Raw genomic sequence first — 15106 nt, forward strand, 5'->3', positions numbered from 1 at the left:
ATCTGATTTTGTGCTTTGCAGGAGAATGAGATCAACATCACCAAGTGGGAAGAAAATTCAAGTATATGTTTTCAAGGTAGGAATTGTAGCAATTAGTAAAATCACTGATGAAAGCACTAGCCAATTTGACAAGAGTAGCTTATTAATCACGGAGAAACATTTATGTGGGTTGATTCCATTTTGCATTATGTATTGTCATTGTTCAGTCACTCAATTATTGCATCCAAAATTCGCAATTTAAGAGCTTAAGATGGTTGATAATACATAGAGACTTGCGGTTTTCTCAATCAAGGTGGATTTAGTGGGTTTGTTGACTTGAAACTGAAGATTGGCAATAACAGTTAGCTTGTTGGTTATTCTATTCTATGAGCATAGTCTGCCAAGAACTAAAGAGATTTTTGATTGTATCATCATAAAAAGAAGGAAGGAGGCAACTCTGAAGGTTGAACTATCGATAAACGTTACATATATGTAGTAACCTATCTTGCTAAAATCTCCTTGTGAGCTTGATTGCATCATATTGGCTTTGTGCTCTAATAATGAGTGGTAATGCAAGCGAACGGACAAAAGATGCTATAAGAAGCTGAAACTGAGATGGGTTAACGGTTTATCACGAGTTTGAATTTAACCAAATACAACATTATGAGTTACAAAAACTGCCATTGAGACTGGAAGTTATGTTCCCTTATTATATAAAGCTATGATCAACATGTTATATAACAATATCAAATACACAAAATTTCAGTCAAGCTAATTTACAAAAATATATTTTTCAGAAAAGTTGATCCATTTACAATGTTGTTTTAAAATTACAAAATCAAAACGTTGTCAAATATCTCGGTCTAAATAGAACTAAACCCTATAATTCGGTTAAGACAAGAGTGTCGGTTACAGAAAAACCAGAATAAACCTAACCGACTAACTAAACCCAAACCTCCTCTTTGATTTTGAGAGAATAAAAGTAAAGCTTAAACCCTTCTTCCTCCGCCGTTCTCTCTTACTCTCTCCCAAGCTCAAGCCCAGACAGCTTTTCTTGCGATTCTCCTCTTCAGACCAATCTGGCTTTCACATCCAAACGTAAGTTTGCTTTTGTCCTTTTGTTGTCGATTCTCAAAGTGCTGTCCTTTTTAAGCACAAGTCAAATTAAACAGATTGATATAACGAATTGTTACCGTTTTATTCTGGGAATTAATTGTAAAGTTGTGAACTTTGATGTTTAGGGAAGAAAGAATCTTGAAAGCTTAAAACTTTGCACACACACACACACACACTCTGAATCATGGCGACCCCAGCTGATGCTCGGGCAGTCAAGTCGCTCAACACTTCCGGGGGACGTAAGAAATTCGTGGTACGTCTTCTTCTCCTTCTGCCTCGGTTTCAAATTAAAGATAAAAAAGGACTTGTTAATTAAGATGTTAAAACTCTGATTCTGGAATAGATATATACTCTTTTTAGGCTTTTGTGGGGTTCCTTCGTTTTGTGTTATTTGGTATTCATGTTCATACTTGGGGCGTAGATGCTAGCTAGTACATGTCTTTCCTTTGTACTTCTCTTATATGCGCCGTTTTTATGGTTTGTTACTTGTGGATGCAGTTCAAGAATCTCGCTCAGAAAGTCAATGAGATTGACATCAGCGGTTTCTTTAAGAGCCTGGAGAAGGTTAAACCTGAGCCTTCAGAGGGTTCTTCGTTTTTCAGAGACTGTCTCGTTGAATTGAGGGTATGGTTTCATTTTGTTGCCTTCAGAGCTCTCTCTAAAGTTTCAGTTTTTCTTCTTCTGGGTTGTATCCTAGTGACTATGCTAGCTTCAGGTTAAGATCCATGCGAACTTCAATCTCAAACCTAGTGGCTTATGCTATACAAAGAATTGTGGAACTCTGTGCTCTCCTTAGTTTGTTCTATTAGCATGTAGGGTGATACGAGAAACATTATCTCTTGAGTATATTGTTGGTGTCTGACGTAGAAGCTGCAATCTATATCTCTAGCGGGGTTGCTGCTGCCTTTGCTTTGCATATATTCAAGACTTATTGGGTGCTCGATATTAACTGTGGTTCATTTGGGTGGTTGAATGCAGGAACTGAATACAGCAGAAGATTTCATTTCGTTTTATGAAGAAATGTTGCCATTTGTTCAGACTTTGCCTTTGGTCATTGAGCAAAAAGAAATAATCTTCACCAAGCTTGTCTCTCGATTACAAATGGACGCAAGATTGTCCCTGGACGCCATTCTCAGGTTTGCTAATTTCTGCTCATTCTCACTTCATTTGCCAGTTTTATCTTTGTGCCACTGAATCTTCTCGTTCAGTTGCTGTGGTTAACCGCAACACTTAGAAAATATATTTTACTCCTTCTCATGCAAAATGTTTGTTGCTTTTAACAGGTTGATTGCTGCTTTATCAAGAGATCTCTTGGAGGACTTTATCCCGTGAGTCTTTCTTGAACACTTTATCTTTTTGTCACTGTCATTGCTGCTGCACCCTTCTACTGTTAGAGAACATTGTGACCATACTCCTTTATAAATCCTACTGAAAGCAAATGCTTTTGCAAAGCTGATGAATTGTACTTGCAGAGTATTTCTTTCTGTGATAAAATATTGTCTATCTTCTAAGTTCTTACCAATTTATTTTGTAAACTTCTTGACTAGCTTCCTTCCACGGATCGTGAACTCCTTAGTGGCACTCCTAGAAAATGGTGCCAAGAAAGACGCGGATATTATCAAGCAGGTTGTTGGTGTTCTATAACATATTTATTGTAAACCCCTGACAATGTTTTGTATGTTTTTTTTTGCTGAATGATTGTCCTTTTTATGAGCAGATATTCTCTTCATGGTGCGAGATATTAATGAATCTGCAGAAGTATCTCGTACGCGACATCGAAGGTATTCTCAGGTGAGTAAAGTAAAGGATTTCAATCTAATGTAGAATGACTGTTTACTGTGATGGATCTGATGATGACACATGGTCTGATGATGGTTTGAATGTTTATAAATGCAATTATTCAGGGGTTTCTTCATCTAATAGTTTTTATTTTCGTTTTTTGTATTTAATTTGCTATTTTGAAGGGATACGTTGGACTTGAGGTATCATCCTAAAGACTATATCAATGAATTAATGTCAGAGTCTATGTCCTTTTTGTTGAGGAATGCGCGGAATGAGCAACTTGAAAAAGGTGATGATTACTTTCTTCTCTTTTTCTTTTTGATTTCTATGTGAGGGACCTTCGAATTGATTCTTTTTTTTTCTCTAAACATTACAGGGATCAACAGGATCCTTTCCGAAGTTGCAGATCCAGCCAAACAAGATGGAGCAGTTGATTTACTTTATTATGCTATGAGAGGAACCTCTGGAAGTCTCCACTCAAAAGCCGGGAGAGTTTTGAGTTTCTTGCTGAAAGATTCAACATTATCTTTTTGTGATAATTCTCCTCAAGGCAAGTCCCATTTCTAAAGAGATGCTATGAGTATTCCATTTAGAAGTGTAGTGTGGTTGATTTAGTTTGTTTTTAGTTCTTAGTGAAGAGGGGTGGAATTTAGAGAATGGGAAGTAGCATCTTAGAGTTATCGAATATTTGCGTATCTATCAACTTCTTTCTTTTTTTTTAAATAAAAATGATGCTACTATTGCAGGCCCTGGTACAGTCGTGGAAGTTGTTAGTTCCACTTTGGAGAGATTATGCGAGGATTTGGAAGCAGACAAATTAAATGTTATGTGGAAATGCTTGATTCAAGAAATAAATGAATCGATCAAAAACAAAAACTCCGTTCATTTAAGCCGACTGTTGAGTGTGCTTACTGCAGCTGTCAGGGTTCAGAAAGGTCTCAAGGTTCATGGTGAGTGATTGAGTCATACACGTGTTGACTTACTTGTCTTTTGGCTGCACATGGCAACATATGCGTGACTGTATTGCCAATATTACTCTTACTGTGCAGATTACCCATCTTTGATTCGACTTGTGGGCCTCACTGTCTCAACTTTTGTGGCTTCCTCTGAGACCGTTGTAGAAGGGGATAACTTATCTGCTGTCATTGATGAAGTTCTACAACTGATGTTAAGCACAATAAACAGAGTCACTGATTTGGAAACTGTTGCTTCGCAATGGGCTCCCATTTTTGCCATGAAGAGTTCAAGGTATCGTGTACTTTTTATCTGCTTATATATTCAATCTTCTTTTTTTTTCTCTTGACATTATCATTTTTATTTCAGTTTGCTGACTTTTTTGGAGGAGTTGTTGAACAAGGATCAATCCGTAGTGAAAGCCTTTACAAACAATATATTAAGGCACGTCTCACATCATAGTTTTTTTTCATTACCTCTTTGATTTTCCTATCTCCGTGTCTAAGCAACTATATTCTGTTTTGCAGTGCAATTAACAATATGATTTGGGAGTCTCCTGAGGAAGTTATTCCTCTGTTACTGACATTTTGCGAGAACCAACAAACAAGTCACGACAGAGTGATCATCGTAGATCAAACATTTGAGAGAATTCATAAGTTTTTGGAAGAAAAGATTAAGAAGGTTCGGCAGAATGTAGAGAACACTGGATTATCTCAAGCTGATGATGCCGAGTTGGCTGCCATCTGGGGAGTTGTCAACTGTTATCCTTATTTCAAAGTGGATCCATCATTACTGATTTCCTTTAAGGATACTCTCAGACAGTATTTGACAGTGTCGGATGGTAAGTACCACTGCATGATTCACTCCTTTTTCATGTTACTTTGTTTTACCTTTTTTTCCCCAAAGATGCCACTCAAATTATGTGGATTATCAGTCTCATATTATGATCAAACTCATAAAAAATCATGGTATTGATCTTCCACTATAGATAATTTTGAATCTCTCAATCTTTCAGTGTCTTTGCGGTGATATTTCTTTCATTGATATGTTGTGAAGTGGATAGTGAGTTGTTTTGAATGTGATTTTTTTATCCTGGAGTCTACTAACATCTTTCTTATGGGACATTTTGCAGCAAACACGTTTAGTACCCCAGAATTGAAGTGGCAGAGCTTACTTGGTGCTGCTTTAAGTTCATGTCACAAACTGCCGAGAAGAATCAACCACAACGATATAGAGGAAGCGTTGTCTATGGCAAAAGATTACAAGTCATGCGTACAAGTGTTGACCCCCGTGGCCGATTTTTTGGACTCAATGCACAGGTGAGTTTGCTTATTTGGGTATACTTCTCCATGTTTGATGACACTGTGATGGTAGGCTGATCCATTTTCCTATATTAAATTGTAGGCTTGCATTAGCTAATGATGACAGTTCTAAGCCGCAACCAGAACTTCAAGAAGAAAAGGCTAAAGATGCTTTTGGCATATTTTCGGAAAATCTGCGCCACCCAAACAAATGCATCCGTCTTATGACGCTGAGGATTTTGTGCCATTTTGAGACATTTTCGTCCGACTCGTCTTTTGAAGAGCATCCTCCCAAGAAGAAAATGAAAACTGAGGAGACCAAAAAACCCCTTCATAAAAGGAATGTGAGTAGATTTCATATTCTTTGTTCTGTATTATATAGCTGCCGCCTCTGCACTCAATCTTGTTACCGCTGGTTTTTTTAAATTTTCTTTCGAACTACCAGGTTCTTGAGTTATTACGCTCAATCCAAGAGATTGTTCCCACAGTGAATACGGAGGGGGAGTTGATCAGTATGATTCATGAAATAAAAAGGAATCTCTCTGCTGGCTTGGTACATGCGGCATATGTGCAGCTAGTATTGAATGGGCTGATGGGAATATTTCATATTAGTTATACTAAGCTGTGGGGTCCAGCATCTGAGTGTCTTGAGGTTCTTCTGAGGAATCACACAGTAGCTGTGTGGAGTGATTTTGTTTGCTATTTGGACCAGTGCCAGCTAAAATCTGAGAAACTCGACAATCATAGTGAGAATCCGAACCACAACTTGTCAGAGAGGCCTACCGGTAGGTTCTCACCATTTAAGTATATATCTATTTCATCCGCTCATATAATGAATTGGTTGTCTTTTCCGTTTCAAATTACATTTTACATTTTTTTTTCCTGTTTTAATATGTTAGACTCGATATATAATATGTGACTACATCTCTTATCTTATATTTTCATCTAGCAATCTTCTGTTCCGTATAGCCTAATGCATGTTATTTTTTTTTAATCTACAGATCTGATTGGCCGTTTTAATTTATTTCTCTATCCGCCGTCTAATAGCACAGCTACTGCAACGGTGGCTACGCAGTTGCTCCAGACCTTGCAGAAAGCTCCCAAAGTTGCTCAGTCCCGTGCTTCTGAGATTCTCCCTCGGTTGCTGAAGTTTCTGGGATACAACATTGAAAATCCTACGAGGTAACCATGTCTTTATATTTGTTGTTTTTAAGAGTACTTCAATACATCTAGTGTCCTAAAATTTTCTTCTTCTGTGTCGCAGTGTCGGATTGTTCAATGCGCCAGTTTGTAAAGGAGATGACTGGAGGAATGTTCTTAAACAGTGGTTGACTTTGCTGAAATTGATGAAAAATCCTAAGTCGTTTCAGTTTAGCGAATTTCTAAACAACGTTCTGCAGAATAGGTTGGCGAGGCTACTCAATTTGATAATACACTATTCTCTTGAACTCTTCTTGAGTACATAATTGAATTGTTTCATTGTGTGTTTTGGATTTTTTTCCAGATTCCTGGACGATAATGATACTGAACTACAAACCATTGTTCTAGAGTGCCTTCTGTTGTCGAACGACTTCTTACTCCCACACCGCGAGCATTTGTTGAAACTGATCAAACCAGAGGAATTAAGAGAAGAACTCACAACCTCGAACATGTCCGTAGACATTGAAGAAGCTCACAGATCTCTTCTTTTCTCTCTTGAAATTCGAATCCTTGCGCCAAAAGTCAGGACATTAAAGAATTTGGCTTCACGGAAGGTACACATTACTCACTTCTTTTAGTATACTTCCTATGCCAATGACGTTTTCATTTGGGGTCTTGATAAGTTATATTTGATTTTCTTGTCAGCATACAAGTATAAATCATAGGAAGGCAGTTCTTCGCTTTATAGCTGAGCGGGATGTTAACGACCTTTCCCTCTTCTTTGTATTGTTGATAAAGCCTTTGAACATCATATCAGAGGAAACAATGGACTTGTTCTGGAGTTCAGGCAAAAGTTCGCTGGATTATTTCCAAAAGGCGGATTTCTTAAAGGATTTCACTGGTGATACTATTTCTACATTATCCAAGAATCAGAAATCTGGGTTTCTTCATGTCATCCAAGACATCCTTGAAGTCTTTGATGAGCTCCGTGTCCGACCTTTTATAGACTTTTTGATGGGATGTGTTGTCCGGCTAATGGTAAACTATGAAGAAAGAAACACTGAATCATTGACACCAAGAAATGACACTGCCGCCTCATCAACACCAGACAATAAACAGAATGTTTCAGTTCATCAAGACCAGGTAAAATGGTTATTGGTGTTGTTTTCTGTGTTTCCCTAAAAGCTTTATCCATGCAAACAAATCGTTTCTGATATTTTTTCCCGGTTTTTGTGTAGGCTGGCACTGCTTTGAAGCAGTTTAAAGAGTTGAGATCCTTGTGTCTGAAAATTATTGCTCATGTTCTTGATAAATACGAGGATTCTGATATTGGTTCCGAGTTCTGGAACCTCTTCTTTTCGGCAGTAAATCCGTTAATCAAGAATTTCAAGCAGGAGGGTTCTAGTAGTGAGAAAACAAGTTCCTTGTTCTCATGCTTCTTGTCAATGAGCAGAAACCGCAATCTCGTGACCCTCTTATGTCGGGAAGAGTCTCTTATTCCAGACATTTGTTCGATTCTGACAGTCACCACAGCTTCAGACGCTATAAAGTCGTCTGCACTGAAGTTCATAGAGAATCTGCTTTGTCTTGACAGTGAGTTGCATGAGGATGACAGTATGATCAAAGGCTTCTTAGATCCGTACGTAGAAACACTGTTCAGCAGCTTGCATTCTCTTTTCATCGGGGATATTAACAAAAGGTCAGGACTCTTGTAAATTGACGTCCTCAAGTTATTTCCTCTTACTTCAATTTTTTCCTAAAAGTGTTACGTATCTCCAGGAAATCAGTCAAGTATCATGGGGAAAGAGAGGTTAGGATTCTTAAATTGTTGTCAAAGCACATGGGAGATCAGTCTTGTGCTATGAAGTATTTGGAAGTCTTACTTTCTTTCTTGGATAAAAACGTGAAAGATTCTGGTATGGTGTCTTACACTCTCATTACTTTTTTTGGATAAAACTACAGCATCATGTCTCTTGTATGTGACTGTCTTATTGCTTTTACAGATATCCGTCGTGAAGCTTTACTAGCTATTCAGGACATCATATCGTTGCTTGGGACTGAGAGTGTCACCAAAATTATAAACAAAGTCTCTCCTCTACTTGTTGACGCTGAAGTTGACGTTAGATTGTGCATTTGTGATCTTCTTGAATCTCTTGCAAAAATCGACTTTTCTCTGGATGATGTGGTAAGTGGCATAACTATTTCTTTTGCGTTTGCTTTTACAATTGTAACTAAACAATTGGTTCCCGACCTACAGGCAAAGCGCATCCGAGATATGAATTCCATCTCAGCCATGGAAGTTGATGACCTTGACTATGAAAGGATAGCTAATGCTTATGTGGAGATTGACTCGGATTTCTTTGCTAAATCCTCGAAGCAGCACACGATGATTATACTGTCACAAAGTTTATACAACTTATCATCGGAATCCATTATGATAAGGGGAAGCGCACATAAGCTCTTGTCATCTTTCATTGAATTTTCGGCCTCAATACTATGCCAAGAAGCTTCAGCTCACTCTGGCGTTGGCAAAGAGGTCAAAATAGCTGATGCAAGCTGGACAGGAAAGCATACACTGTCCATTGTTGATTTTATCTTGAAACACATTGCTGATGCAATAAGCAGAGGAGGCAATATAGTGAAGGTACACTAACCCTTCTAAATTATGTTGAAAAAAAACTAAGGAAGAAAATGAAAATTTAACTGTCCACTAGCTCTAAGGTTATGGTTAGCATACTATTAATCTGTGCTTTCTAGTTGTAAGATGTATACTTATGGCCTGTGTCTCTCTTCTTTGCACTGAAACGAATTATTCTGTCACAGGAGTGGATTCTTTTGATACGTGAAATGGTGACAAAACTCCCAGATGCTGGAAATCTTGGTGCATTTAGACCTTTATGCTCTGAAGATGAGAATCTTGATTTTTTTAAATCTATTATTCACATTCAGGTAACTTATTTCATCATATGATTCATTGAGTCCACATTTTATTTGTGCTGTTGCCTGTTGGTGAGAATCTAAGTCGATATGATAACCAAATAGGAACCTATCCCGCTTCTTATTTTGTGTTATTTTCCTTTTCTCTCTTAAAAATCAATTTGATTGGGTTGTCGAGACCATATTAAACAAATAATACATGTAGCTTCATTTAGCGTATGATGGTGGTAGACATCTTACGATGATTGATTTTCCTTTCAACTTCTCGCAGTCACACCGTAGATCAAAGGCGATTTCACGCTTCGCAAAACTGGTCGGAGATAGCAGCCTGCCTGAGGTACTTTCTCTTTTGATTTTCTTACATTTTTGAAGGCAACTGTTGTACTTTCTTGAAACTTACGACCAAATGTTGGGGTTGCAGGGAGTCTTGAGAAAACTGTTTGTCGCAGTCTTTTTCCACATGTTGCTCGATGGACAAGATGTAAAAGAAAAAGAGAACAATGTCCGTAATGCATGCACAGAGGCCCTTGCATCTGTATCTGCACATATGAGTTGGAAGTCGTACTATGCTCTATTGAATCGGTGTTTCCGTGAGATGCACAATCATACCAAAAAGGGAAAGCTTCTGCTGCGGCTTATCTGCTTGATTTTGGATAAATTTCATTTTACAGAAGATGGTGGTTACAGGCAAGAGGAGATTGAGGGGATTCATAAAAGCCTTCAAACTGTGTTTGGAAAGATGCAGAAGCTGATGGATTCTGAGTCTGATAATGTTAATGTTAACAGCAGTGTAGCTGCGCTGAAGGTTCTAAAGCTGCTCCCCAAAGACGTAATGGACGATTATCTGTCCCCTATAATTAAGAGGATTGCCACTTTTACGAAGAACCGGTTGGAGAGCACACGTGATGAAGCCAGATCTGCTCTGGTTGCTTGTTTGAAGGAATTGGGGCTCGAGTACTTGCAGGTTGTCATCAAAAGTTTACGTGATATCCTGAAACGAGGATCTGAGTTGCATGTGCTGGGATACACCGTCCATTCTATCTTATCGAAGTGCTTGTCCAAACCTACGTGTGGGAAGTTGGATCATTGTTTGGATGATCTCCTTGCTGTGGTGGAAAACGACATCTTTGGCGAGGTTGCTGAACAGAAAGATGTGGACAAATTCAAATCCAAAATGAAAGAGACAAGAAAACGCATGTCATTCGAGAGTCTGAAGTTGATTTGTGAAAATGTGACGTTCAGAGAGCATGCATTGAAACTACTTTCCCCGGTCACTTCTCAGCTGCGACGGCATTTAACTCCAAAGATAAAATCAAATCTGGAGAAGATGTTACAACAAATTGCAGTTGGTATTGAAGGCAATCCATCTGTTGACCAAGTAGATCTGTTTGTTTTTATATATGGCCGCGTTGACGACGGTATTAACAACAGGAATGGTCCTGGAGATCAAGGGTCTTCTCCGCCATCCCAAAAGAAAGGGAAATCAAGAGATCGACAAGAGACTGCTGGGTTGATTTCTGGTACTAGGTCTTGTCCACATCTTATAACAGTGTTTGCTCTGGACTTACTGCAAAACAGACTGAAGAAAATCAAACTCGACAACACTGATAAACAGCTGCTGGGGAAGTTGGATTCATTTGTCAAACTACTTACGGAATGCTTGCGTTCTAAGTATGAAGAGATTGTGTCATCAGCCCTTAGATGTTTCACTTCATTAATATGGTTTCCACTGCCTTCCCTCATTTCTGAAGCAGATGAGTTGAAAACAGCATTGTTAACAATTGCTCAGTCTGCAGTGAATTCCAGCAGTCCTCTTGTGCAGTCATGCCTTAAGCTATTAACAACGCTTCTCGGTAATAAAAACATTACTTTGTCTCCGGAGCAGCTAAAGTTGGTGATTCAGTTCCCCATGTTTGTTGATCTGGAGTCCGATCCATCCTTTGTTAACCTTTCACTACTCAAGGCCATTGTGAAACGAAACCTTGTGGTTCCAGAGATTTATGACGTTGCAGTTCAGGTTTCAGAGTTGTTGGTAAAAAGTCAGCAGGAATCAATCCGCAAGAAATGCAAACAGATACTGTTACAGTTTTTGGTCCACTACACACTTTCTGAGAAACGTTTACAGCAACATGTGGAATTTCTGCTGCAAAATCTGAAGTAAGTATATGCACTAGCTATGACTTGAATTTTATTCTTCTATTTTTCCAGTACTAAATTGAATTTGTCTTCCAGGTATGAACATCCAAGTGGAAGAGAAGCAGTCCTTGACATGCTTCATACTCTAATCTTGAAATTCTCAGTACCAAATCTCGGCAAGAAGTCATTTCTTGACCAACAGTCGAAAACAATGTTCATTCAGCTTGCTATGTGTTTGGGCAATGATATTGATCAAAAAGTCCTGCCCCGGATCGGTTCTGTGATAGAACTTCTGATAGGGTGCATCAGTGAAGATCAAGTTGGTACCATTCTATCGTATTGTCTGTGTTGGTATAAGCAGCAAAGGTTACAGGCTGTGGCAGCACAGGTATGTGACATGTTCTTATTTGAATTCGTTTCCTGAATCTTCAAGAGGCAGAATTTGATAAATTTCACTAGCTTCTTTGAGTGCATGGATGTAGTAACTTGGGCATCTTTTGTAATATCTCCATTGGTTCTTCTGGAATTCTAACTCACTCGTTGCCATGCAGGTGTTGGGATTTATTATTGACTCCATGGAGAAATCATTTCGGAAGCATATCCACAATACATTGGAGGATGCCAAAGTGATAATGAAGTCTGCTGTCAGTGCTTCCAGCCTGCATAATGCCGAGGAAGGTGTTATTCCGTTCTGGAAGGAAGCATACTACTCACTCGTTATGATAGAGAAGATGGTCCGGCAATTTCCTGATTTAAAACTCAAAGAAGATTTAGAGGTAAGCACTCAGATGTATGATGTTTATCTGTATTAGACGTCTGAGACATACTTGAATCTTTAACCATTGCATTTTAAGTCATGTTTAACTCTAGACTTAGTTGTGACTGATTCTTATTGGACCTCATTTTTTCTGACATTGTTTTTCAGGATATATGGAAAATGGTATTTAAGTTCTTGTTGTACCCACACGCATGGTTGCGAAGTATATCACGCCGGCTACTGAATTATTATTTCAAGGCATTGGCTAGGAGGAAAAGAGCAGAATCTCAGACAGTAGTATCTGATTCTCTTCTTGAGAACCCAAGTAGCCTGTTCTCGGTTGCTGTTTCTCTTTGCTCCCAGTTAAAGGAGCTACCCACCACTGGAGATGTTAACGTCGATCTCCTCGTAGAAAATATTGTTTTCGCGGTCTCGAGTCTTCATTCCCTGATTGGACATTCTGTTCAAGCAAAAGACAATGGGTTCTGGTCCGGTCTTGGCGAGGATGAGCAAGTGGTGTTCCTAAAAGCCTTTGAAGTGCTTGATTCAGGGAAAGGAAGGTCTACTTTTCTGTCTCTTACCTCAGGCAAACGTACTGAGAACGGCGAGGAGGATGATGCTGCGAGTGGTGTAAGGAATGTATTGATTGGAAGCTTGCTCAAGAGGCTCGGGAAGGTTGCTCTTGATACGGAGTCTGTTCAGGTTTGCTTGTTCGCTCTTGTGATTAAAACCTAAGCTTTTGCAGGCTTTTAAGTTAACTGATTTATGTTTTTGCTTGGGACATGCAGATGAAGATTGTGTTCAACGTCTACAAAGCATTCACCTCACAGATGAATCAAGATGACTGTCGTTTATATGCCTTCAAAATTCTGCTTCCATTGTACAAAGTCTGTGAAGGTTTCACAGGAAAGATCATCTCAGGTATTATAAGCTTTTGCATCTTCCCTCTTCACATTCTGTTTCTTTTTCAGATATGTAACAAAGAGTTCTTTTTTAAATGTTTTTACCAGATGAGTCTAAACAACTAGCAGAGGAGGTACGTGACAGTATAAGAGACAAGACATTAGGCAACCAACTCTTTGTGGAGGTGTACAGTGAGATAAGGAAAAGCTTGAGAAACAAGAGGGAGAAGAGAAAGAGAGAAGAAAAGACAATGGCAGTGGTGAATCCAGAGAGAAATGCAAAGAGGAAACTGAGGTTAGCTTCAAAGAACAAAGCCAACAAGAGGAGGAGGATGACTAGCATGAAGTTATCTAGATGGGCTCGCTCTTGATGAGAGTCCACTCTTCAGTTTAGAGTAACTCTAGTGAAATTTTCAAGTATTCATGATCCATTTATTTCAGATAAAAGACTTAAAAACACTTTTCATGATTGTGTAAAATTATGTCTCTCCTCCAAACAATTTGATATCCAATTTTGAATTTATAGCTTTCATATGTTTGTTTGCGTTAGAGCATCTGGTACTCTATTTTCCACTCTATAATAGAGTAAAAAATAGGTTTACTTCAAATATAGAATAACTTATTTATTTTTTGTTTATCACTTTATTTTTCATTCTAAAATAAAGTACTATTGGAGTAGAATTGAATACTATTATAGAATTAACTCTATTTTAAAGTGAAAAATAGATTAAACCATTGGAGATGGACCAGATGGTCTAGAGCAAACGTTTTTTAGTGACCAAAACACCCTTTCACCGCTTGAGTCTCAGGTCAAACGTCCGAGGGTAAAACTGTAAATTGCAAGTTTGATAATAACTGGTACTATAAATAAAGTAGCCTTTAGGGTTTGGATTAACGCTCTCATTAGTTTAAGTATGAGGCTCTGCTCTCGTAGGGTTTCGACACGGCGGCCGTATACGGCCTCGCCGTCGTTACCTTGCGGTGGAAGCGGACGCCGATGATTTCAAATGTTTATTGATGAGCCGCTTGAAAAAGTGGTGATGAATCATTCAATCATCTTCCTCCACCACCATCTCCATCTTCTTGGCTTACTACAACGCTTTGATTCTTCTTTCTTTCTTTCTTTTGGAGTTCTCACTCTCTTCTTCTTCTTCTTCCTCTTGTTTGGGAGACTATGATGATTATTAAGAAGTCAATAGACCAGACGTTTGTGGTAAAGACTCTCTCTCTCTCTCTCTCTTAGATGGCGGGGCTTTTAATAGCAGCCATTGAGTTAAAGAGTTTTTATCCTCTAAAGCTGTCTGAGAAAAGGCGAATCTGAGTCCTCTTCTGTTACATGCAAAGTTTTGTTTTTTTATAATCAAAAGCCTTAGTTACTTATGCATCATTGTTTTATGAGCCAATATCATGCATACGATTGCTCTCAGAGTATATTAGAATGGTGAACAAAATAAGGATATACTTTTAGCTGACTAACAACTGTGAAGGCTCCCACAGCAGTATTGGCTGCTTATAACGTTAATTGTTGGCCTAAGATAATGGAATGAATTGAGAAAATTAGTACCCAATGCAATGCAATGTTAAATGACTATTACCTTGCTTAGTGAAAAGTACGATCTTGAGAAATCTAGTAGAAATATTTGTTAACTACAGCTCTGTAAATTGGTCTTCCTAATTTCGTAACCTCAATTTCAAAATATTGATCTCTGGATGCTATTGTTTTTGGCAGTCACATGCAATACTCAAGCTTTTCAGAACTCAAGGTGTATGAATGAATAGAGTTTATTTCCGGAAAAAGTACACTATTGATTGTATATGGGAGTTAGCTCTGTCTGGATCATATGTCCATCCACTTTGTATCAGAAGACAATATGTAGTTATCGGCTTTTTTCAGGGTTCTGAAGAACATATCGAGCAGCAAGACAAACTGTATTGTTTGTTTAGAGCAGGAGCTCACAATACAGATCTCATGGCTGCTACAAAAGACTGACCCTGAGTTGCTGCAACAACATACGAGGCATTGAAGTTGCCATTGTAGAAAAAATGGATATGACTGAGTATTAGTTAGTTACTTTGAAAGGACCAGAACTCCATTAGAACAT

The 15106-nt window shown here is 38.5% G+C and overlaps 1 protein-coding gene across 2 annotated transcripts; it reads left to right on the forward strand.

The window, feature by feature from the left end:
- The first annotated feature begins 831 nt into the window (after positions 1 to 831).
- Positions 832 to 13553, forward strand: LOC106452786 (U3 small nucleolar RNA-associated protein 20-like). 2 transcript variants are annotated; one of them, XM_013894959.3, is made up of 32 exons: positions 832 to 1077; positions 1221 to 1348; positions 1594 to 1719; positions 2074 to 2231; positions 2379 to 2423; positions 2643 to 2721; positions 2813 to 2886; positions 3060 to 3166; positions 3254 to 3427; positions 3624 to 3827; positions 3927 to 4125; positions 4201 to 4275; positions 4359 to 4672; positions 4964 to 5150; positions 5236 to 5476; positions 5578 to 5917; positions 6134 to 6314; positions 6397 to 6537; positions 6637 to 6886; positions 6978 to 7415; positions 7511 to 7971; positions 8052 to 8188; positions 8276 to 8457; positions 8530 to 8916; positions 9096 to 9221; positions 9481 to 9546; positions 9631 to 11366; positions 11442 to 11733; positions 11897 to 12121; positions 12271 to 12804; positions 12891 to 13023; positions 13113 to 13553. In XM_013894959.3, exons 2-32 carry the CDS (start codon positions 1280 to 1282, stop codon positions 13373 to 13375), a joined length of 7944 nt encoding a protein of 2647 aa, XP_013750413.2. In that variant the 5' UTR covers positions 832 to 1077; positions 1221 to 1279; the 3' UTR covers positions 13376 to 13553. The 2 variants fall into 2 exon arrangements, with proteins under 2 accessions (XP_013750413.2, XP_048621492.1); XM_048765535.1 differs by having other exon boundaries at positions 3636 to 3827.
- The last annotated feature ends 1553 nt before the right edge of the window (positions 13554 to 15106 follow it).

The sequence above is a fragment of the Brassica napus genome, chromosome A3 (genome assembly GCF_020379485.1).
Source record: "Brassica napus cultivar Da-Ae chromosome A3, Da-Ae, whole genome shotgun sequence".
Lineage (NCBI taxonomy): Eukaryota > Viridiplantae > Streptophyta > Magnoliopsida > Brassicales > Brassicaceae > Brassica > Brassica napus.